This window comes from Echeneis naucrates, chromosome 8, assembly GCF_900963305.1.
Source record: "Echeneis naucrates chromosome 8, fEcheNa1.1, whole genome shotgun sequence".
Lineage (NCBI taxonomy): Eukaryota > Metazoa > Chordata > Actinopteri > Carangiformes > Echeneidae > Echeneis > Echeneis naucrates.
In genome coordinates, this window is record NC_042518.1 from 7,624,786 (window position 1) to 7,649,603 (window position 24,818).

Sequence of the window (24,818 nt, forward strand, 5' to 3'; positions counted from 1 at the left end):
ACTGATGTGGGACATATGGTGTTTGTTAGTTTGTCAGATTATTTCAGATTATAAATTCCAATCCAAGAGTAAAATGACGAAAGTCAAAACAGATGTGATCATCATCACTACAGGGACACATGTCCGTCCCGGACAGTTAGAGCTCAGGACTGAATGATACATACCCTGGTTGTCTTCGTCCATATCTGCAGCCTGTAAATCAGGACCCCCCCCTCCCCAAAAAAAAAAAAAAAAAAAAATCTGTCAGAAACTTCCGTTGTGCGAAAAACGTCTAATTTGTCAGCCTAATTTCCAGGATGTCTCGGGTACACAGGTTGTCTGCCGGGCATCGTGTTGTCTCTAAGACATGTCGTGGCCATTCACGGCTCTCTGCCTGCAGACAGCGCTCCGGGTCCCGCCGCTCAGTCCGTCCGGCAGCGGTGTCTCTGAGGCGGCAGCGGCGGAGCAGACGGCCGGGTGTTGTGGGCCACAGCGGCCGCCGTGTGATCCGGATCCCTCCAAATACGCCTTCACTCTACTAGGATCGGGAGAGTAGTTGACAAGGCTTGGTCAAGTTGGACGATAATCACACCGGAAAATCCCGGGTTGCGAGAAAATTTAGTCTACAAAATAAAAGACTAGAGTTTACGCAAACAAGGCCAATCGAGGAAATTGTTTTATTTTTGGAGGAAAAATCCGGAAGTTCTCGTTGTGTCTTTGTGTGATTGACGGTTACTTGTCGATCTGATCCTCAGCTCGTGCTGAGCGTCAGCCTTCATCACGGCTCCATCACTCACGTGACTCCAAACCTGACAATATACCTGACAAATAACGTGTTTGGACTGTCACACACACACTCACTGCTGTGGCGTGTTTCTGCCCTCTTATTTCACTGAAAAACACCATAATGATCATCAGAATAATAACAGAAACTACATAATATACTGCACACGTTTTTTCTTCATTTGCAAGTACAGTTTTTAAGTAATTTTACCAGCACATGTTGTTATCCTGTTTTATACTCTATAAATATTTTAGGTCACTTATTTCTTCATGTGCACATTACTTCAAGACAATGCAGCCACCAAAAAATGATAATGTGATTATATAAGCAAATCCATGCAATAGGTACAACAATTACTTATACATTTGATGATAATACTCTGAATGCTGAATATTTCTCTGCTATGGTTTCGCTTTGTTTATGTGAGTGAAACTCACAAAACTCAGAATTAACTGTATAATGATTCAGTGATGCAAAGGTTACCGTCCTGCACCACATGGTCATTTATTCTTAGGCACATCCGTAAAATTATTAAAGTAGGTTATTATGATAACATATGAATCACAGCAAGAAGCATTTTAATGTTGTAGTGGAGGTGGAATTTAATGCATATTCATTTAGAATATTGTATAAAATGAATATCTGAATATGAACTTGTGACCTTGTAGCTGTGTAGTAAATATTGCCAAGTAAAAAGTGGAAAATACTAAAAACACCGATGACTGTGGACACACAATATTGTGACAGTCCCCTTGAGTGTCTCACTGGTCTTGGGCCAGTGATAGACTTTCCACTATGCAGAGAGGCAAAGCTTTAAAAAAGAAGAGGCTCCATTAAACACGCAACACATTTTAAGGACGGGGACAGAGAGAAAGATTTGTAGTGAGTGTTACGCACAAGAGCAACAAAGATTATTCATGGATTTTATTGAACTACTCAGCTGCACAATGCTAAGAAACGACATGTTGCATCAATATTGTACTCTGCTGTGATCCAGTGAACAATCCAAAATATAAAAGAATCATTCCATAATAGACTATAAAGACTTCTGGAGACTGTTATATAAATTCAGAGAACCAATAGGTTGGGAAATAATGGAACACACACACACACACACACACATACACACAGAACTTTGCAGAGCTTGTTTCTAACAACACACGTGGTTTCAATTACAGCATTCCTGCCTCCACATAGAAGGAGAGGGGGGGTCTCACTTCCTGTGTGCATTACTCCTATGGTGAAGCATGAACAGATGTTTAAATATATTCATTCATTTGTTTATGTCAGAGGTGTCTCTAAAAAAAAAAAAAATGTGACAAACTCCAGACATAACGCAAATATTAGTTTTGTTCAAGTAGATGAAAAAGAAAAATTACTTCCTTCTTCCTGTATGTACAAAGTGAGAGTGACCAATATTCCATTACTGAAAATAAACATTATCAGTTTTACTCTCATGACTGAATGAACAGATAAGATATAATGGCTCCCTCTCCTTAAATTAGCTTCTTATTAACTGTAAAAAAAAAAATAAAATCAAGATGCAGGGTGTATGCAGATTCAGATGAGTCATTTTCTGCAAGTTCACATCAGCAGGGCCAGAAGGATTACACAATCCAGTGAACCCCCCGCCCGATCCGGCGTAATCCAGTCTGGCACAGTCAGGTGCCAAATAAAAAGAGCAAGAATAAAATGGAGACCTACAGCAAGACCCTGAATTTACACCTGAGTAAAAGTAGTTCTCACATTTGCCAAAGTTGGTCCGTATACATCAAGTGAAATATTTTGGTTTGTCCAAACAGTTTTTTCTTTCTTTTTTTCTGTAGTTGAGAGGAGGCATATACTGTGACAAGCTAACCATATGTTTTATAGAAACTTCACAGAAATGTGTTGGAAAAACAGGAAGGAAATGTCCCCAGGGATACTGAAAACGTGTTAGCTTGATTTCTCAATCCTAGGTTTTAATTTGGCAGCAACTAGGAGAGAGAAAACAAGGACGCAGGGAGTGTCAGGGGATGGGTAAAATCTAGGTGAAGCCCCTGCAGCTGGGGGCCCAGAAAGTCTTTTTGGTTCAGTCCTCAGTAATTAGGAAGATTTACATATGAGGTGCAAAGCAGTTAGCACAGAGAGCAAACACTAATTTCAATATTATCTGTGCTACAAGTGGAAAATAGGTCATGTACACTACTGTACATTATGTTGGTGATAGCTTTTGGAAAAGGGTTGGACAAACTATATTTACTGCCCATATCTGTCAACACTGGCCCTGGTCAAGCAGCGTGTCCTCACTGAGAGTCACAGTCAGCTCCATTAAAAGCAATTACATTCCTGCATCGCACACACAGACACACAAACACACACTTTTTTCCGAATAAATGTCATGCTCATGTGCTTATGAGTCATAAGAGAAACCTGATGTGGCCCGGATTATGAATGTGAGCATGCAGTCAGATGTTTTACAGCTTTAAAATCAATACATTATCAATATGGTTCGGTCATTTTCAGAGTCAGTTTGGCTAAATGGACATGGCGGCGAGTCTTTTATTTCCAAACCACAGAAAGAAAACCTTGAAGTCATCACTAAGCAAACGTCTGAATTAAAGTGAACATATGCAGGGTTTTGGGGCTGTCAGACTTTCTGGCTGTTGTGCTGGGGGTGGGGGGCACATGACAGATTAGGCTGGCCATCATGGGAAACGTTTGTAGTGCTCCTGACCGACTTCACGTGACCTGATTGAGCAGTCAGACCACTTCATATGCTCCAGTCACCACAGCGATGCCTGGGGGGCAATCGCCTACTTGAACACCCCCCCACGACATAATTATATTCACACATAAACAGATAACCAAGCCTCTCACATCCCTAATCTCTTTCTCTACACTCACCTTCCGAAAAATCACTCCCCACAGAATTCAATCAAGAGAGATCACTTTACATCGCACAGCGCCGTTATAGGTATCTAACTAAGTCTTTCCGGTGTTGTCTTACTAAGTCCTTTTACGTCATGTTTTTGAGTGATGCTTTGCTAACAGGGACGACAGCACCACATGAACGCATTTATCTCTCCAGATGTCTTAGCAACTACCGGAGGGCTCGTCGTGAAAATTTGTACAGCCAATCAGAGTTCCCTTTACTCTTTTGATCCCCTGACTTTTCCTCTAGAGTCATTATCATGTTAAATATCCAATACTTTGGTTTGTGAAGAAATATGAAAAAGCTAATGACATTCACATGAGTTTGAGCTGAAACAGCTGAAACAAGTCACTTTAGCTTCCTTCTCACTGGAGATATTATAAAGGGAAATAAATGCAGATGTTTTCTACCAATGTGCTTCAGTCTTTCTGTAATGTGTTTGTACCTGAAACCCTGAACTGGACTGTCCCGATCCGGTGGATGTGACCAGGTTCACACCTCCTTCCTGTTGTGGGGGTCACGGAGGTCGATCTTTGGGTGATGTTGTGTGTGCATATGTGACAAAGGTCACAGGAAGCGGAGCGCGGCAGGATTTCCTCCTTCCATCACTTTGGTTTAATATCCAACTCTGCATCTTGACCACTTCTTTCCTGCCAGCATCTGATCGAAGGGCAAAGTTGAGCTGCTTTTCTGGACCCAAGGACACATATGAGTAGAGTCTTTATTTATAGACTGCTAGCTGAGCACAAAGGCACCACTGTATGGCAAAAACTTAAACATATACATGTGTGCGTGTGTCGACATCTAAGCTACAATCTTCCTGGACCTGCCGTGGTTACATAACAAGCTGTAAAGGTTAGAGCTCTGAACAGGGTCACTATTGAGTATTTAATACAAAATAATTTACAAATCCTCTGTTTTGAAACGAAAGAATACACTCAATGAATCAGCACTCATCAGCAACACAAGAAGTCATTTCTGTGATTATCACCGGAGAGATTATGCGATCTAGATGCACACAGAGCAGTGCAACCGGATATGAGCCTTTAAATCCTCTCGGTATTATATGTTTTGTATCTGAAATAAAAAAACATGGATTACTTTACTCAAAAAAACCGATGCTGTTAGAAGGAAAAAATGTAAGATGAAGGATAATATTTTCTTTCTTTTTGCTGTATTTCAACGATTAACACCAATTCAAATAAACACGTATTTGAATGTTCTTTTGCTTGTGTGACGTATTTCAGTCCTACAATACATAGACTAGGCAAATAGAGCACCACAAATCTCAGCCTCTTCCACATTCCTCTCTCTTTCTTTCACTCCATTCGGCTTCCTCCTCTTCTCCTCCCCCAACTCTGCGAGTTTTGAGGTCAGCTCAGAGCTCATCCCAGCACCTGATCTGATCCTTTTTAACATTTTGCATATGCCTCTCATCCTTGGTCAGCAGCATTTGAATCAAAGGTGTAACTCAAGTCTATTTACATAACCACAAAGAGAACGTTATACAAAGTATGCTCCGCAGTGCCATAGCAGTTCTACCAAAACCTCAAAGCGGTGGTTCAAAGACTAATACATCAAGGCTAAAATCAGGCAGATTAATGTTTGATTACATTTACCATAAGTAATCCATTCCCTATCCATGAATGTGGCATATTAATATGTGCCACTTCTAAATATCCAGTTTTTTTAAGTGAGTAAACTGATGTGATTTAACACAGCAGAATTTCCATTGAAATAGGTGCCTTCGTTCACATTTTAAATAAAGATTTGATTATAAACAAGTTATTTACCATCTTATCTGTTGAGCAGTTATTATTATTGGGTAAATTTATACCATGATCTTTTTCCATGAAATGTAGTTCAAGGCTTTCTGTTTGGAATAGAAGATTTTCTCACTGTCACTTTGTTTAGATGCTTTGTGTGTGTGTGTGTCTTTGGCATCATGCTCATCAAGCTTTTAGAAATCTTCTAAACGCAAGAAACACAAGAAAAAGAAACTACTGTTGAGCTTGGGATTGCAAAGTTTTGTTTGACAGTGTCTATTGTATCCTCTGGGGAAGCAGACAACCGCACGCCTTGGCATAAAATTCAACATTAAGAAGAATTCATCTCTGTGGCAAAGGGACCACACTGCATAGAAATCTGAAATTAAATCTGGATGCAGGTAACTTAAACTGAAAACTCAAAATCAAATACCAACAAATCACAAGACCCCTTACAGATGGATTGTTAAAGCTTTCAGAATAATGTGCGTGGACATGGGCTGTAAATCAAACATACTGCATTGCAGCTCTAAATGAATCCCTGCAATTTCTATTTGGAGTATTATCACTCATCCACACTCAGTCAAATAAAACACATGTGAGCTGCTGCAGATGCCAACGGCTAACGCACTTTAATCTTTACTCCACAACCCCATTTTTTTCTGAGGGTACAAATGGCTCGTTGGCAAAAACAGGGTAAAGATAACCCGACTTATCTCTCATCTGTGCCAGCCCTCTATGATAACCTTATTAAAATATTTTTCCTCTGGCAAATCCCTTAGAAATAAATCCTCTTTTTTCCAGAAAGGGGGGTGGGGGCAGAAGGGTTTGTCTGTCACATGGAGAAATGCAGTTGCCGTGGCAACCTCTGATGGTCTTACACTGCAGCCTGGCATTAGAGTGACTGGCTAAGTTTGTTGGGGACATTTTGCATTGAGCTAGGGTGTCAATGACTTGGAAATCTAAAAAGATGTTTAAAAGTGTACCAGTGTGTTAGGGTTAGCTGCTGGCTAAGGTCCAGTCACTGCACGTATTCAGTTTCAAGACACTGAAATGGATCAGAGAGGATTTTTGGTTCATGTAGATCACAGAAGTAAGAAACAGATACAAGTTTCTGTTCAGAAGTAGCCTCACAGATGACGCCTTCTGTAAAAATTAAAAGTGTAAAATGTTTGAGTACACCTGATATCATAATTCATGACACATGCGACAGCAGAATTAGTTGAGCATCAATAGTAACCCTGTATTGCTGGTGTGCTGACAGATCTTTGATGCATTACGGCTTCATTACCTGTGTAAGTCTCCCCTGTGTCAGCAGCAGTCCTCTGAAAGGAGGCTGACAGCCTCATCTTGTGTGTTTCGAACAGATAATAGAGCTGATGTGGTCCTGTGTCAGCCTGCTTCCCCCCTGTGGACACATGTGCTACTGCTACACATTAACGCTGAAAGCAGAGGTAAGGTCAACACACTGATGAGCTCCATATTTCACAAAATAACACAAAAAAAGAGGTTTTGAAGCTTTTGGGGGTTTTTTGTGTGTGTTTGTATATGTGGCAGGGAAAGTACTAAGATTCAATGGAATTACAGAGGGACAATTCACACACCGAGGGACACTGCTCGGATATACTTTAACTGAAACCTCAGAGAACTAAATGAGGCCTGGAAAGCTTTCTTTAAACCTAGATGAGCATTTTTTTTTTTGATGTTATGAAAAGTTACTTTCAGAGATGTGATAAAAGTTATTTTGATTAGTACAAAAAAATTGTAACTTATAAACTGATATTGATCCTTTCCCATAAATTGGAAAGCATTATGGCATTATGTTAATAATATGATGAGGACATAGTTGGACTGACAGAGCCCATGAATTTCTGTATGAATACCTCTGGTCCAATCAAAACTGTCCACTGTTTTCAAACATCAAGCCCAGGGACATCAAAGCGGTCATGAATGAGAAGAGGGCGTTCAAGGCAGTAAAGAGGTTCAGAAACAGCTGTCAGAACATCAGAGAAGGAAAAAGCCCTGTAGCTGCGAGTGAATTTCAGTGAGGTACGAGACCCACTGCATTGTATCAATTCATAATAGGAAAGACTGTAAGATAATTCTAAAAAGAGAAACATTTTCCCAATATGAATTCTAAGAGAATAAAGCTGAGAATCGTGATTTCATTCATTTATTTCTTTTCAAATTCACTCATCCTTGTCCTCAGCTCTCTGAATTAACACTCTGAATACACATCACAGAAATAAACACGAGACAAATGCTGCCACAAAATTTACCGATGTGACTTTTCCAGTGCCACTGCTGAGGAGAAACACAACGGTGAGTATGACAACCTGTGTGTACAGACACAGAGAAGACATGCAGTGATTCCCTTTAAGACTGCACTTACTGACAGACTGTAAATTCGCAATAAAACAGATGTGGCACCTATTGTGTCATCTCACAGCAAACCGCCGTTGAAAGGCCTTGTAATTTTGTACAGCCACACCCAACCTCAAAGAAAAAAGTGTCCTAACCATTGACAAAAAACATGCTTGTGTCATGCAGTGGACGTATTCAATTAAATTAAAGTGTAACAGTTCCAGTTTATTCTGCGAGATGTTTACACTGACACCTAATAAATGTACATATCAGACAATAAAGAGAAACTACAATCTCTCACAGCAACAATCATCTGTTTACGTCTTCAAATCCACACCACAGTCCTCCATATCCAGAGAAAAAGTAAAAATCCACCCTTCATCTCACAGTCTTCACGGCTTCTGAATCTCATATGATGACTGAAAAAGGTGAAGCATCTCTTCCCTTCACCCTTACATGTCACCGCTCACATCAGCTTGTATTCACAGACATCCCCGCTGTCCTTCCCCTGCAAAGGCACTGGGATTGTGTGACAAGGGCTGACAGCAACAGTCATGTCACGTCATTATAGTCTGCAGAATTAAATTTCCTCTCCATACAAAACTGCAGCGTCGGCCAGTTTTTGTTAGAGGGCTGATCCATGGCAGTGCTCATAGTTCATTGTTTTAGATGAAGACTTATCAGTGGATTTCAATATGTACCTGTAAAAGAGATGAAGATACTGTCAGGCAACACACAACATGCAAACTGAATGGATAAGACATTTAACTAAATCACAAATAAGGGCATCAATGAATATTATACCGGGACCCTGACAGGTGTTGATTTATAATGTGTTAGGTTCAGCTAGGACAGCATGGCGACATAGTGGTTAGCGCTGTTGCCTCACAACAAGATGGTCATGGGTTCGGTTCTTTCTGTGTGGAGTTTGCATGTACTCCTGCTTGAGACCATGCAAGGGACTCTAAATTGCCCGTAGGTATGAGTGTGAGTGTTTGTTTATCTCTGAATTTTGGCACTGCGATGACCTGGCAATCCTCCATTACCCGGAAAGGACAAGCAGTAGGAGATGAATGAATGACTGAATGATAGCTTGCTGCAGATATATTGGTATAGATGCATGCATTGGGCAATAAGGAACCAAAAGAGTAACTGAAATTATTATATTTTCAGTTCACCAGAGAGGAGGCCCTGACAGGTTGATTTTTACTCTATAAAATAACCTGCTCGGCTAATGGTCCCAATGCAGTTTACTTTATATATATATATATATATATATATATAAAATATGATAATTAAAGAAGTGTATGTCATTCGAATTGTTCTACCAATGTGCTCCAATCTTTCTGTAATGTGTTTGTACCTGAAACCCCGAACTGGACTTTCCTAATCCGGTGGGTTCATTTCACATTCAATTCAAAAAAGGTGTCAACTGTTCAAAACCGATGTGCTTTTCTGCAGAGGACGAATATTTAGGCTGCACTGCACGATGTTTAAAACCATCCGTGCATTAAAGGTCCTGCCCATCAGCTGTTGGTTTATTGACATTTCCTCGTCTGCTGTCTGCTACGATGGAAATTTAAGTAGATGCAGCCCGAACGAGATCTAAATGAGGTGAAGTGTTTTCAATAATTACCTGCAGTCTGACATTAAACATCATCGACGCGACGAGGTATATATAAGGGAATCGAATTCGCAGTCGCCATGCGAGATCAAAAAATATCAACAAAGTCCGGGTCAAGCCTTTGGAAAACACTCCGTAGGACCGACCGGCCGAGCCCGAAAACCGGAGCACTAAATAAGTCAGACTCGCCATAAAGGCGAAGTCCGAGCCGCGGAGGCAGCTACTGAGGAGGACGGGCGACCGAAGTGCTGGCTGATGGGTGACACTTCATATTTCTACCAGTCTGACTCCGAGCTCCGTTTTTGTTCTCCGTCGGGCTGGTTTTGTTGCAGAGCTGCTCCACCCATACGGCCCCTTCAGCCGACGCCTGTTATGGTCACCGGGAGGACGGAAGACGGCGTGACACCCGGAAATTGGAGGAGGAGAACAGGAACTTGACCTCCTGAGCGCAGACTGTCAGGTAGTGATGGGAAGCTCCGGTCTTTTAATCTCATTCAGTAAAATGAACTGAAAATGACTGATTACTTCATTTTCTGGTAGGAGAGCACTCCGCCTATCATTAAGAAAAATCTCATTCTATGATGGCTGTGCACTTTAGAGTGTGTGAATTAATTCCAAAAAGGCTAATTACACATCCATCCCATAGCTACACAGCTAACATTAACTTTAGTGCTAACATCAGATAGCTCTCCTCACCAGTAATAACAGCACTGGTCATGTTACTGTTGTGACCACGTGAATAATGAACGAAGGATCCGAAGAAGTAGTTGTGAGTCGTGAACGAATCACTAATTTCAACACTAATTTCTTAGCCTCCGGTGTCTGGAGGTACAAGGTTATATTTCAGGTATATATAAGATTGTTTGCACATACATGGACATTTCTTTAGCTTATAGTGCAAGGGTGTGTGCGGAGTTAAAAAGTCCTAGAATACAGATTGTTATAGCACACTGATTTATACTGTTTCCAGTCTGTTTAGTTTCTAATATAGTTTATTGATACATGTATTTTTTCTTTTTTCTGGACTTTTTTTTGACAATGATGAATATAGAGAATACAATCATCCCTATCCTCAGAAGGATCTGATTATCCGTAGAGGAAAGGCGCAGAGCCCGTAAGACAGAGTTCAGGGCTGAACACCTCCAATCGTAAAGCCCATAGTAACCGACAGATGACGCCAGTTCCTCTCTCGGTGTCACACCCTAACTAGTCCGTCCTGTTTTTTTTTTTTTTTTACTTCCCTAAATTAATTTTAAACATCTAAGATAAAAATCAAATTTTAACCCTCCTACCTGCCGATATTTTTTCTCCAGAACATACTCCTTGAATCTAGAGGAACCGATTGATTTTTCAGCTGCCGGTTTGGGTGACGTTTCAGCGGCAGCGCACCGGAAGCAGCGTCCTGTGGGTGTTGGTGGCGGCGCTAGCTTCATTTTTCTCCCCTCCTCCTCCTCCTCCTCAGGGGTGGTGGCCGCTGTTTTGCTTCACAGCTTCCCGGTCGGCCCACGAAAGCATGGGAATGTCGAGAGGGAATTTCTGAGTAAACTTGCGTTAAAGTGCTAGATAAGTCGCCGCAAGCCCCCCTCCCCTACCCCGGCCGCCCCTCCACAGGCTCTCCCGCAGCCTCCCGGAGCTTCGACGCGGATCCCGAAAGGCCGAGGAGGAGACGCTGCTTGGAAGTTTCGCCAGCGAGCGATCCCGGACAAAGGAAACCAGACGTGAGAGCTAACGTTAGCTGGCTCCCCGGGCTAGCTTAGCATTCCTCTAGCTGCGGCGCAATGCAGGCCATAAAGTGTGTCGTTGTCGGAGACGGGTGAGTTTAACTTAGCGGACCGGATCGGGAGTTTGGGCCAGGCCTTTGGGATTTAAATAAAAATGACAGAGGTGTGACATTTCCCTGGGGACCGTTGTCACCGGACTAGCTAACCTTAAAGCGTTTTTTTTTTTAAACTGCAGGCTGTTCTTACTAGATGGGTAAAGTTAGCAACCAAGGTTTAACTTTAATTTGTTAAATGCTGCGTTTTCTCACAAAAGGTCTTTATCCTTATACAGGTCATTAGCTGCAGCTAATCATTGCGTTGTTTAACAGCCAGGTTGGCTAATGTTTCACTGAAGTTATCCCGGCTACAGTGTTTTTCTCACACTTGGGTGAGTCAGACATCAGTGGGCAGCTCACCTATCCCTCTAAGCCGAGGTTTAAGTTTGGCAATAATCGCATATGCGTTAAGAAATACGAAGAGTTACATCTGTGGCTTTTATCATTCATTTCGATGGAGCCAGCTGCGGTGCAATACGCTGCTGTGATGCGCATGATGTCTGTTTTCGTCTTAAAAGTTACAAAGACCCATGAAGGTTTTGTGTGCAACAGTCAATGATTAATATAAAAATAAAAGGCCAGCTCAGACTGCCTTTCTGCTGTTAAACAAAATGTGAGAGGTCAACACAGTCATAATTCACCGGCCAGGGTGTGGTAGATACCGCAGCAGCACAGTCACTGATGGTCTATGATGACTGTCTCTGCTTTATTTTCCATTTTTAAGAAGAGGAAGCTTTTACGTAGATTTGATTCATACTAACCACTTAAGTTTCATTTTTGACAATGAAGCCTCCTCCAGTCAAGTTAGATCCTTATTTACAAACAACATATCCTGCATAAAGCGTGTACGGGCCCAAAGGGAAGAGCAGCGCTCAGAGAACAGTGTTGGTTTAACATTTGGAGGAGTGAAGCAATTTATTTAATAAATAATTATCACGTTGACAGGGTATTATAGAAATTGTTTCAATTTGTTTATAGTGAGGTTTTTTTTAAAAGGCAAAATGGTTAACTGATTGCTGTTTTGGAGATGATTATTTGGACATGGCTGTTGGATCAGACAGGAAACAACAAACCTGTGACAGGAATTTTGTGGTAGACCAGATGGTGACCTGCTCCTGAGCTATTACACCAGTGCAGAGGCCTGCTGTACAACAAAACAAATCATATCAGTTTATAATCAAAAGGGTTTTTGGAATCACAATCTTTTGGCTATGAAATTGTAAACACTGAACAAGTAATTTTCTCCCTCCCTCTTCCCAACCAGAGCTGTGGGTAAGACCTGCCTGCTCATCAGCTACACCACCAATGCCTTTCCTGGAGAGTACATCCCCACAGTGTGAGTATCTCAGACTGCAGTCCATTGTGAATGATTTATTTATTTATAACACACTAGGAGTCAATTACCATTAGCTGTCTATTGATCGTATCCGCCCTTTTTTCCTGTGCAGTCATGGGCGATTGAAGGTTGCATCTCACTTTCCAGCTGTTTTTTTTTATTTTTTTATTTTTTTAGTGAAAATTTATGTTGCCTGCACCAGAGATTACAATCACTGCTGTGGACTATATTTTAGAGTCAGGGAAATTACTGTTGTGTGAAGTAACAAGGAAAACATGCACACTATCAGATTCTAGACCAGCAGTTGAAACTTTGTTGACCTGTGTCTTTCTGATCTGCCTGCATAGACCGGCTCAGCAGGCAGTTAACATTTTGTATTTGGCAGAGTCAGATATAACTGGTGATGATTCATTTTCTAAAGACACACTCGATCTATTAAGAACTTGTTTTAACACTTCCTTTTTCCTTTCAGACTTTATACATGTAATTTTTACCAGTTTGTATTAAGAATCATATGATCTGCTTATTTTCACATGATCACTTCTGTTAGGTTTGACAACTACTCTGCCAATGTTATGGTGGATGGGAAACCAGTGAATCTGGGCCTTTGGGATACAGCAGGACAAGAAGATTATGACAGACTCCGCCCACTTTCCTACCCACAGACGGTACACTAAAGAAAAACTTTAACAATACTGGTTTATAGTTCACATATTGTTCTATTTGACACATGGTATTTGCATTGAAGTAAATTTTGATGCTGCTGGTACCCTTACATCAACCATTTGGAAATTTTGGCTGTTTAGAATGTACCAGGAAATTAAATGCAAAGAAAACACTACACCTTTGTTCGACATGAAATGAGGAGGTTTTTTGTTTTTTTGTTTTTTTTTTTGTATGTGTGTGTGTGTGTGTGTTTGTTTTTTACTGCTTTTCTTTACCGGAAGTGATTGTCATGGGCTCTGATTGCATTGTTTTATTTTTCTTATCAGGATGTATTTCTCATCTGCTTTTCGCTTGTGAGTCCTGCCTCATTTGAAAACGTCCGTGCCAAGGTGAGTTGATGCAGTGCCTGCATGGGATAGAGTGAATGTTGTAAAGGTCTTGACATAGATCAGCTTTACTGCATAATGTAAAAGAAGGGTTTAAGTCATTTTGGCAGATTTATATGATTTTCTCAAGATATGACCCAAATTCTTAAATATTTATTCTCAGCCATGGACTTATTCTGAAAATCCAAATTAATTTATTTACAAATTAATCATATAAGAGTTTTTGTCATCAGTCTCTGTTGTTCCTTAAATAGTATGATTTTGATGCATTTATCTCTCTATTGGACTGTTATGAAACAGCCAAAAAAGTCAGTTTTTGTTTTTGTTTTGTTTGTTTGTTTTTTTTTTTTTATACAAGTGCTATCTAACAAAACCCTACAATATAGATCTACCACCAATTTAGCTGGAGACTTAGCAAAAGGTATTTTGGTACTGTTTTGTTTGTATAGCACCAATTTATAACATGTATTAACTTGGGCTCTTGTAAGACTATACAAGACCACACAATATTATAAAGTGATTCAGGGGGAAGATATCCAGTGGGATGGAGTGGGGTGTTATCCAGCCAACTTTTGAGATAAGTCAGCATATTTGAAAGGGCAACTTTTTTTTCTTATAGTTTTTTTCCTTTTTAGTAAAGCAGTCAGAAATAGAAATTATACCAGAAATTTACCATGATTAGCTGGATGGACCCTTGTTATAATTTTCTCCATACTTGAATTAAAATTGGGCTTTTAATTTCACAAAAAAAAGTTGACCACACCAGGTGACACTTCCAGATACATAAATATGCTTTAAATCTTAACAGTGATTGGTTCACAATAGCCAGATTTTACTTTCCTTTGCAGTGTTGGGGCGGGGCATGGCTCTCTCATCATTTAAATGGTCCCAGCTCTTTAACACAACAGGCTTGCCAACATTAGGGAGTTTGGCAAAATCTGATGGTCATTGCTCAATCAAATACACGCAAGTGCGCATTCCTGCTGGACTACTTTGTAACAGGAGCACAGTATTTGTGTTATTAGCCTTGCAGCAATGAAAGATAAAATAGTTTCCAACCTGACGATCCAGGTTTGTAAAATTTTGTTAAATTTCAGGAATGTTTAAGCATCTGATAAGCCTGGAGCTCATGTATTTGTGACTAAACCCGTAGATCCCATTGTCTCATTAGTACTTCAGACACCATGTCTTCATGGAAGAAGCCTCCTGTGTTGTTAGGGATGCTTTTAATCTGAAGTATCCATCCCTGCAGCTCAGGGTGGTATAAGAAAACTTATGAAGCCTTTTGTAGAGACAATAGATAATGACTACATATGGAAACCATCAGAACAATATCTGCTCACTGCCCATTAGCACGCAGTAAATTCTAAATAAACACTTCCCACTCTTTGATAGTTACCTTCTCAGAAAAGACCCTGAAGAGGTATATATTTTCTTCAGAAAAGAGTTGTAACAGAGTGAATATTGGATACTCTGCTTTTTACCGACCCCAAGCGTGTGTTTAGTTCATTTGCTCAGCCCTCTTATATCTGTCAAATACAATGGACACTGTTAAGGATAATGTAAATGTTTGAAGAGTTACGCTCCTAAATACTCATTGTTGTCTCTGCACAGTGGTATCCTGAGGTGAGACACCATTGTCCCAACACTCCCATCATCTTGGTGGGCACCAAGTTGGATCTGAGAGATGACAAGGACACTATGGAGAAGCTAAAGGAGAAGAAGCTTTCTCCGATCACTTATCCCCAAGGACTGGCAATGGCCAAAGAAATTGGTAACAACACTTAAAACCTAAATGAAGTTTCGTTTTTGTTTTTTAGTATATATCTAAACTACTCAAAGAAAAAAATCGCAAACAATCGGCTTTCTTTGTGCTAATCCCTCAGGTTCTGTCAAGTACCTGGAGTGCTCTGCTCTGACTCAACGTGGCCTTAAAACTGTGTTTGACGAGGCCATCCGGGCCGTCCTCTGCCCTCCACCTGTCAAGAAGAAGGGGAAGAAGTGCACTCTCCTCTAAAACTTCCTCCACTTGAACCGGTTACAGGGGAACATTACTGCTAATGGCGAGGGTGACTTAAGCCAGAAGAAACACACCAGTATACACACAAAATCAATGTACTTCAGTTTCTTTCCTTCCATATGTGTAGCTACAGCAGTTATACCAACCATTTACACAAACATTTGACATTGGGTCAGATTTAGGTGAAGGGGTTGGATGACTATAGACCCTAGTTCTTTCCTACCAACATATACTGTATAGACGAGACTATGAAATTATGAAATTCTTGAGGCCTTCTTAAATGGATTGGATGTTTTGTAAAAAAAAACAACAACAACAAAATAATAATAATTGGACCGTGGAATGTTTTCAATTTGTTTTCCACTGGTTGTCCGCCTTTTTTTTTTTTTGGTTAGTTTTTTTTGTTTACAGTTGTTTGAGTGGAAGAAATATTGCCAAATATATTCTGCACACATACTGTATTATAGCGGGAACAAAAACTTATTTCTATTGTCTCAAACCTTTAAACCTTCAACCCACAGTTGATCATTTACTGTTGTGCTGCTTTTTGTTCAGCTTCATGACCAATGACATAAATTCCATTTTCACTTTGCAAAGGCCAGTTGGGCATCATTGCGCTTTCAACAAAGAACTTGAAGTAACCATCTGTGAAGTTCTTTTTTTGTCACACTACTGTTAGTGTGCCACAGTCTCTTCACCAGGAGTCAGTTTTCAGCACTAGCATAATTCATGTTCGTTCACTCTCATTGATCGAATGATGCCTGAGACGTACGGAAAAGTCAGACTGGAAAAGGTCTGCTGACACCAACAGTGCTATTATTAATCCCACAAATATCAAAACGACCCAGTATTTTATGTGTTTGGCTCCAATTGGACCTGTCAAGCTTATTGTATTTTTCTTTTCTCCTTACAATGTGTCCCTAGAAATGTCTCAACTGTGTAGCTGCCCAGGAGTGGAAAGATGAAAATGTAATTAGATATTGGATTAGAACTGTCTAGGTGTTTTGGTGGCGGGGATCAAGAGCACCTTTAATGCTCTGTGGGCATTTATCAGAAACCTTTTGTGCAGCACATTTGATTTTTTTTGTTTGTTTGTTTTGTTTTGTTTTTATAGCATCACTACTGGCTAAGCAATGTCACTAAGAAGAGCATTTATGCCTGCTAATAACAGTAACAAAGCTACTGTCGGTTATGGTGTAGTATACAGTGTACTCATTTTTGTTATAATCATGTGATTGACTATTTTGTATCTTTCTTTACAGAAGTTACACTTCACTCACTGTATTGTTAAACTAACACTATGAATATCTTTTTGTTTATTACCTCTACAGTTAACGCTACCTTAATCTCCCTACAAGCCTAGCCTTTTGTAATTAATGCCGATAGCATGTATGTGCAACATATACTGAAAACTAAAATTAGAATTGCTACAGTTATATTTTTTGCCTATTTACAAAATGTATCTGAACTACTAGATCGGGATTTAAGTACATGTTGCTCATCTGTATTGTATTCTGACATCAAGCTGTGCTTTAATGGAAGCCAATGTTGTGACTCTTTAGTTTTATGGATAAAAGCTATTGTCACTTTTTGAAAAAGCCAATAAATTCCATGAAAACAGACTCTCCATTTGTTAAGCAAAGACATTAAACAACTGAATAACTCTGGGTTTTGTAGAGTATGTTTAGAGAAATAATAGTGGAAACTTTTCATCATTTAAAGAGTTTTTGATTCACTAATTATGAATAAATTAGGGACTGAGTAGGTTCAGGTGAAGGCAAAATGCTTAGACATGCCCTCTTAAATCTTAATGATACCTGCCTGCCTGCTTACAGTTTTGTTTGACATTTCAAAGATTTAATGGTCAATCAATCTGATGAATCAAAAGTTGGGAAAATCATTAGTTGCAGCAGTTTTAGTTTTTCGTCAGTCAAATCTCCAAACAGGGTTTCAAGGAGTGCACTCACAGGAAAAAGATTTCTTTTTTTAATTTTTATTACAAGATAAACTGACAAATCCATGTCAACATAATTTACACTTCCTAAACCCATTTGGTTTTTAACCTTTAATTTGGCACAGAACCTAAATCCAAAAATCAATATACTTAGTCTATTTACAAACACTTTAAAGATTTGCTCATCTTGCACATTTTCACATAAACAGATGTCAGTTATGTCGAAGTGCTTCAGTCAAGATATCTCAACAAAGTCCCAGCAGTTGTAGGTATGCTAGAAAGAAAAAAATATGATTTAGTAAATTAAACAACTGTTGAGTCCCCATAAGCCAAGTAAAATACAGGTCAAACCGGTCCATCACTGGCAAAGAGAAGTGGGAAAAAAAACAAAACTTGATTTAATCAACCATAGCTGTTACTTAGAAATACATTTTCTGAGAAGTGACTTTTGAAGGTTTCAACAAGAACCCATTTTAGCAGCACCTAGCCTGTCCAAGCATGGAACAGAAAACATCTTAATTATTGGGCTGAGAAGGTCATAAATCAGAGAGCAGCTGCATGAATTATCTGTCTTTTTCATGTGACAGATGGGTTCACTCTGACTAACTGAAAAATCTCAAGTTGAAACTCACTTTTCTGAATCAGGAGCCAACACACAAATATTACCTTTCTACGAGCTCTGCACCAACAAGGTCGTGGATGTGGTATTTCATGTGGAATTTCACTTGTGTGGTCGTTCGCCGCTCTTCAAGTTCCGCTTTTAAGACTTCACTATATTTGGACTTCTTCACCATGCTGAGTACAGCTTTACGACCTAACAAGAAGAGAAGGGTTAGATGGTTAGAAACAAACTGCTTCAGTTTACCAAGGCGCTGTCACAAATCTTATGGAAATGAGAATGAGACATGTGATGTGGTTAATGTAGTCTTATTGAAAGTCTCTCAGACGCCCACCCTGTATGAAATACTTTGTGAATTTGCCAGAGTTGGGAATGGAAAGCCACCAGCTGCCTGCATCCCTCACTGTCAGGACTCCTGACTTGACCAGTTGCCTAGGTGGTGAGAAAATAAAGCATGTGCTGAACTTTAAAAACGGCCAAGACAAGTCTGGGGTCTCACATATAAATAATTTAAATCTCCAAGACTAACACCTCAACATCACCACGTTTCCCATTCAGTGAGAAATACAATTTCAACTCATGAACCATGCTATGAAGCTTAAGTTATAAATACATTATCTTGTTAATAACTTTACATTCTTGTTCACATGTTCAGCTGAACAGATTTGGTGTGGGAACATTTAGAAGCAAAAGAAGAATTAAAAATACATTTCAAATAGTTTGAATAAATCTCATCATTGTGACATGCTTTAAAAATGTTCAAGAGTGAGTGCAACATTCCTAAAAAGACTGTTGAAGTAGCAACATTTGACAAAAATAAAAACAGGAAAACATGAGGCTCTTTCATACGTTATTTCAGTGTCTGTAAAAAGGAACTCCTTCAGCATTTTCTCTTTGCTGAAGCTCAAATCTGTGCAGGAGGAGGCCAACACTTTGTCCAGGAACTTCTCCACTGTGGCTTTTGTCACCTGGCCCTCTTCTCCTGCTAACACTTTGGCCTTGTAGTCTGAGGCGAAAACCAGCCCGAAAGCTTCTGCATCAAATCCGAGCTGGAACATCAGCAGTTCTGCTTGTTCCCGAAGTTTATTCTGTAAACCACAAGGAAGGCAATGGTGTGTATTTTCACTTAGAGGTAAAAAAACGTTCCCTTTCGTACACTAAAACAGCCATCTTACCACTTCCTTGTCCACAAGCGTTTTGTCATTGTGTATGCTGTACAGTTGGTGTTTAAACACAATCTGAGGCAAGGCATCGTTGAAGAGTTTTCTGGGGAACAGGGTCATGAGATACTGCAGGGTGGATCTGAGATCTGTTGGCCCTGAAAGGAGATGAGGATATGGAGGCCAAGTCAAATCAGAGTGTAGTCCCAGACTGAGACATACAATCGAAGCCACACCTACCATTCACAGCATTGACAGCCCCAAACTTCTCTGTGCCGTTTCTCCTTTTCTTCACTTTGAAAGTGTCTGAAATCAGAGCCCGTTTCCGGTTCATCCCTGGAGGAGAAATAATAATAATAATAATAATAATAATAATAATAATGGCAGTGAGAGCTCGACCTGAATGAATGAATGAATGAATGAATGAATCGGCTGATCAAACAGCTGCTTTTTCATGGCAACACCTGCCAAATGAAAACTCACAGTTTCTGTCACCGGAACAAATAAAAACACAAACAATTTACTTGCTTCTGTCAACTTCTGCGGAAGAAATCCGCAACAAAAGGCTAAACTTAACGGTCCCTGGCGGACATGACTAACCCAATTCAGCCGCAAACACATTTCTAAGCCCAACAAAAGCTCCGGGAGTAAACGAAGACGCTAATATCGACCTGGGAAACGCATTTTGATCGACTCTACAACTTGTCAGGACGTTTAATAGTCACTTTTGTCTTTCTTGTTATGCTAAGCTAGTGCAGCTAACTGCTAAGTTAACGCTCCTCCGACCGTCCACAGAGCAGACAAGGATATTAAAAAAAACATAAAACTGGTTAAAATTCTCACCTGACTGCTACTACTGGCACGTATTCTGCCATCCACGGCACCCTGAGCCTTCATCCACGGCCCCAGCTGCCTACACAGCCTGGGTTTTGTTGTTTTTTGCTGGAGGTGTCGCGGCCACCACCGGGCGGACCGGATGAACAACTGCATGATGCTAACAGCTAAGTTTGTTGCTAACATCCGATGCTAGTCAGCTGCTCGCCTCCTAAAACAGACACGTTTCCTCTATCACTCAGTCGTTTCCCTCTCATTTTTTAGTTTATCATAGAAGATGCCGTAAAATAGCGAAGCCTGTTTTGGTCTTGCGTTTTATTATTGTGGGTCTTTTTGCCATAGAGAGAAACTTAAAGTTAGCTTAACCGCCTCTGTTGTGTATGCTGACCAAAGGTAAGCTTAAGCCTGTTTTACCAGTGATTGAGTTAAAAATGTGTTTTATTACCATTAATTTACATAACATTACTCATACATTACTGATGTACACACTTGTGCATGAACATGTGCGACGGGCAGTTGTATGGATTTAATGAAGACGCATTCAGTGTTAAGTTCGACTGCAGGAAAACCGAAGTGTCTTAAGTGTCACAGCAGCTAAGGGGAGTCCAATAACATTCATGACACTAGATACATAACCTAAGAAATTAGAGTACGAGGGTGCACTATACATAATGCACGTAGCGTGAACTCTACTGTCCATATAAGGATGAATCAAACTGTCAAACTGTCTAATGTATAATCGGCTGTATCATCAGTTTGTGCCATTGCTCTTCTCCACATTAGGTATGATGGACCGCCACAGACCCCACAGTCTCAAATCCAGTGACCGTAATCGCCGGCCAAGAGATGACAGTGGGAGAAATCAGGGTGAGATTAAACGCTTCAAAGCAAATGACCACCGTCAGTATCAGTCTGGGTCAACTACCTGGCAAAGTCCAGCCAACTCTCAGAGTTTGAGCACCAGGAGGGAACTTTACGAAAGAGACTTTCCTCTGTACAAGCAGCCTGTCGAAGTAGGATGTTTTTCCCTTGATGCTCAGCGTAGGTTCTTCAATGACAACAGGCAGATGAGATACTACGTGGAGCCTGACAGAAATCCTAATTTTGACCTGAAGGATGGATATAAGGACCGCTTTGTAAAGAGAGATGACAGCGTGAAAGAGAAGCTGGACCACATCCTGCGCTGGGTTGTGGCCAACAGATCAAAGCTTGACTCAACCACGGCCTCGTCACGGTATGTATATAAGCAGTCACATCCTAAATTCTGATCCAAAGTTTTATAACCACAACTGTGTGTTCTTCTGGTCATGTTCCCTCTGATCACTCACTTCTCTCCCCAGTGCTTTAGATGTTGACTTTGTGACTTGGCGGGGTCACCTGACCAAATTGCTGACCACTCCCTACGAGACACGGGATGGCTGGTTGCTGGCAGTCACCAGATTTAGAGGCACGCTTTACATCAGTGAAGTGGAAACAGAAGCTGCTTGCAGGGAACGAGAAAATCGCACTGAGAGACACGAAAAGATGATGTACTGGGGGTACAAATTTGAGCAATACACATGCGCAGGTACGTTAGTTTAAAAATAAAAAATACTGATTATTTGCTCTCACTTCCGTACCACAGCTCAGATATATTTCACCTGCAAATGATCACACTAAACTTCTTGCTTGAGCATGGATGCCATTTTCAAACATAATGCAATTTCAGTTTATTGTCCTAACCCTAGTGGAAATCCTGATAGTCGTTGACTTCCATATTGATAAGTTGATCTGTAAATGGTAAATAACTTTCCACGTCCATCCATTGCTGTAGATGACATCCAGAGTTCACCTGACCCAAGTGGAGCAGTCAACACTAACGAGGCCTTCTGCACTGTGGTGCAGACCCGACTTGCAGATCACAAACTACTGTTCTCTGGAGAGGTGGACTGTCGGGACAAAGATCCCAATGCTCCAGCCCCTCCAGGCTGCTATGTGGAGTTGAAGACTTCTGCAGAGATCTGCACTCCAAAACAGCGCAGTAACCTCCACAGGTGAATGATGGCACTTGGCATGAAGTTTGAGCCACATACACACAACAGTGTGTTTTTTTTAATTTTTCATTGCTTTGGTCCTAAGGTTCAAACTGTTGAAGTGGTGGGCCCAGTCTTTCCTCCCCGGAGTGCCCCGTGTTATAGCAGGTTTCCGGGATCATGACGGAGTCGTCGTTTCTGTGGAGACGTTTCACATCTCGAAGATTTCCCATCTCATCAAGGTACAGTGTACTTAAAAAAATAATAATAATAATCAAAGCAAGTTTGTTTGTTTGTTTGTCCCAAGAGGATTAGACTCTGAACACTTTCTCAGTAAAGTCTACCATGGTGACTTGTAAGATGTGCTTCTGTTGCACAAACCAGCTGGCTTTAGCTGTAGACAAATACAACTGATAAAATGTAACTGCACAGGATTGGCACCAAATACATACTGCCTTCTGTATTCTCTCTGGACAGAATGAATACAACTGCTGGAAGCCAACAGTCTGCATGAACTTTTGCTGTGATTTCTTATCCTTTGTGAAGAGAGTGGCCACTGAAGACAATCCCAGGTGAGTTACAATGGTACAGACAACACAGTATGTCTTTTAGTATGAAATCATTTGTTAAACACATTGTATTGTATCTTTGCCAGTTTGAATGAATCACTATTGTTCCCCTTTCAGTGTGGTGTACCTTTTCTCTTGGGAGCCCTGTAGAGAAGTGACCTTCTCCATCCACAGAGACTCCCCCTACTCATTCCTGCCACACTGGTATATCCAGGAGATGACCAGTAGTCAAGAGTTAAACCATCAGTCCTGATCGCTATCTGGTCAGCTAGGACTCTTCATATATATGCATGTTTGTGTACATGTGTATGACCTACAATCAAGGTACCAAAGTACTTTGGCTGTTTATTCAAGGACTTTTCTTGTAGAAGTTACTCAGTGGCACTGAGCACATGTTCTTAATGGTCCTTTGAAGGGTTTTTTATAATTTGTTCATCATTGTAATGTTGTAACATCATTTGGTATGTTGTTAGTGTTAGAATTAAATGATAATTGCAATTTGCTGTCACTATTCTCAAAATTTATTACTCTCTTGTTAAGACGTGTTTAAATCCCAAAATAGTTATATTTTATTAAAACATACTTAGAAAAGAATATATATATACACATTTATTTTTTTAATTGTGTAAATAAATCAAGATGACATCAAGTAAGTATCAGCAGTTACAAAATATTTTCATGTAAACTGGTAGAATAAAACACTTGTTAACCCTAACCCTAACCCTGAAGTTAATTGGAGAATTGACAATCCATTGAAAACAATCACGAGGACAGCATTTAATATCTGTTGTGCAGCTTAGCGGCCGCTGTTCAAATGTATCACTGGCCAGTAATAGTTGTACCAGATTTAGACCAACTGTTAAAGATCATGTCATCATTTTGCCTCAGCAGACTTAAGAGTGACTGTGTTCAGACCTTTCTGCTTTTTCCAACTTGCTTTCTTCTGATTGATTCATTTTCATGACTGGCAGTCTCAATTAATTATATCATTTCAACTTTTCAGGAACAGCTTTGACTTATATCACAGTGACCCACTGACCATTTGGGATAATTTTGTTACTTTATGGCTCAAGTCAATGGCACATTTTTCCACAAATTAGTCTTGTAGCATACATTGGTATTGAAATTTCCACAGCAGAAAGCTCGAAAACCAGCTTCATGACAAAAACTGCGTGAACTAGCGCTATCGGTATATAATGAACAGTCAAAAGGCTTTTCTGAAAAAAGATGTTCCAAAGTTGTGTTAATGGCAAAACTTCTTAGAATTATAAAATCAGTAAATCGACTGTTGCTGCATAACTTGCATTTAACAGTTCACAAGAGCACGTCAATAAGCAAAATGGTGTGAATTATTGCACAATTCTGAATACCCTTCACCAACAGGACACATAAATCATAGAGAACCACTATAAGACAAAATATTGATAGCGACCAAAAACATAGTAAAGACAAATTGGATAACTCAGTGCAACACTGGAAATTACCAGTCATCACAGCACTTAAATGTTTCACTGTGAGGTAAATTTAGAGGCACTTACTGCAGTATTTTATTTTTTACACAAGTAACCTTTATGTTTAAACACTTAGCTAAGGGTTAAGTGCTCATTACTGTTTATATTATATTCATGTTAATATATAATTTTTAAAACCAATACCCTTAGCTGAAAAAGTACATCTGAGACACACACATCTATAAATATGAATGGGAGCTCTGCCCTTCCTTTCATCACCATGGTAGTCATTTACTTGTAATAATGACCTAAAATGGAGTGGTCCAGTAGATTAAAACAAGGCAGCACAAAGGCCTTACTGGTCTAATTATTCAGAGTAAGCATGCATTGTTACAGAAAAATAACAAAAAGTGCAGGGAAATATGCTTACTTGATTTTTTTTCAATGGAATGAAGCTGACTTGTTTGTGGGCAAGGGTTAAAATAAAAATCCACCACCAAACACATCTAAAGCTCATCAATCTTGGTTGGTTCACACTGGTTGTATCTCCAGATTTAAAAGACT

The 24,818-nt window shown here is 40.1% G+C and overlaps 5 protein-coding genes across 7 annotated transcripts in view; 2 read left to right on the top strand and 3 right to left on the bottom strand.

Annotated features, from left to right (window-relative positions):
- cyth3b (cytohesin 3b) overlaps window positions 1-211 on the bottom strand; it is a 30,224-nt gene extending 30,013 nt beyond the window's left edge. Inside the window, exon 1 of the mRNA XM_029507956.1 lies at window positions 165-211. Within this exon, the coding sequence (XP_029363816.1) occupies window positions 165-183 (19 nt within the window). The 5' untranslated portion in view covers window positions 184-211. The remainder of the gene's footprint in view (window positions 1-164) is intronic.
- A 7,389-nt stretch (window positions 212-7,600) lies between these two features.
- smim10l3 (small integral membrane protein 10 like 3) lies at window positions 7,601-9,926 on the bottom strand. The gene is made up of 2 exons (XM_029509425.1): window positions 9,171-9,926; window positions 7,601-8,508 (listed from the first exon to the last, which is right to left on the bottom strand). Exon 1 carries the CDS (start codon window positions 9,621-9,623, stop codon window positions 9,387-9,389), a length of 237 nt encoding a protein of 78 aa, XP_029365285.1. The 5' UTR covers window positions 9,624-9,926; the 3' UTR covers window positions 7,601-8,508; window positions 9,171-9,386.
- Window positions 9,927-10,856: 930 nt separating this feature from the next.
- On the top strand, window positions 10,857-17,277 carry rac1b (Rac family small GTPase 1b). 2 transcript variants are annotated; one of them, XM_029509424.1, is made up of 6 exons: window positions 10,857-11,244; window positions 12,512-12,583; window positions 13,134-13,251; window positions 13,576-13,638; window positions 15,250-15,415; window positions 15,524-17,277. In XM_029509424.1, exons 1-6 carry the CDS (start codon window positions 11,210-11,212, stop codon window positions 15,568-15,570), a joined length of 501 nt encoding a protein of 166 aa, XP_029365284.1. In that variant the 5' UTR covers window positions 10,857-11,209; the 3' UTR covers window positions 15,571-17,277. The 2 variants fall into 2 exon arrangements, with proteins under 2 accessions (XP_029365284.1, XP_029365283.1); XM_029509423.1 differs by having other exon boundaries at window positions 10,867-11,244; window positions 15,250-15,409; window positions 15,522-17,277.
- Window positions 17,278-17,641: 364 nt separating this feature from the next.
- Window positions 17,642-20,342, bottom strand: LOC115047500 (serine/threonine-protein kinase 19). The gene is made up of 7 exons (XM_029508468.1): window positions 20,232-20,342; window positions 19,629-19,724; window positions 19,404-19,546; window positions 19,078-19,316; window positions 18,563-18,660; window positions 18,276-18,423; window positions 17,642-17,883 (listed from the first exon to the last, which is right to left on the bottom strand). Exons 2-7 carry the CDS (start codon window positions 19,720-19,722, stop codon window positions 17,841-17,843), a joined length of 765 nt encoding a protein of 254 aa, XP_029364328.1. The 5' UTR covers window positions 19,723-19,724; window positions 20,232-20,342; the 3' UTR covers window positions 17,642-17,840.
- Window positions 20,343-20,356: 14 nt separating this feature from the next.
- Window positions 20,357-24,669, top strand: dxo (decapping exoribonuclease). 2 transcript variants are annotated; one of them, XM_029508464.1, is made up of 8 exons: window positions 20,358-20,615; window positions 21,006-21,089; window positions 21,263-21,456; window positions 21,563-21,789; window positions 22,036-22,255; window positions 22,341-22,476; window positions 22,712-22,806; window positions 22,921-24,669. In XM_029508464.1, the coding sequence occupies exons 2-8, from the start codon at window positions 21,069-21,071 to the stop codon at window positions 23,054-23,056; spliced, it is 1,029 nt and encodes a 342-aa protein (XP_029364324.1). In that variant the 5' UTR covers window positions 20,358-20,615; window positions 21,006-21,068; the 3' UTR covers window positions 23,057-24,669. The 2 variants fall into 2 exon arrangements, with proteins under 2 accessions (XP_029364323.1, XP_029364324.1); XM_029508463.1 differs by having other exon boundaries at window positions 20,357-20,615; window positions 21,006-21,456.
- The last annotated feature ends 149 nt before the right edge of the window (window positions 24,670-24,818 follow it).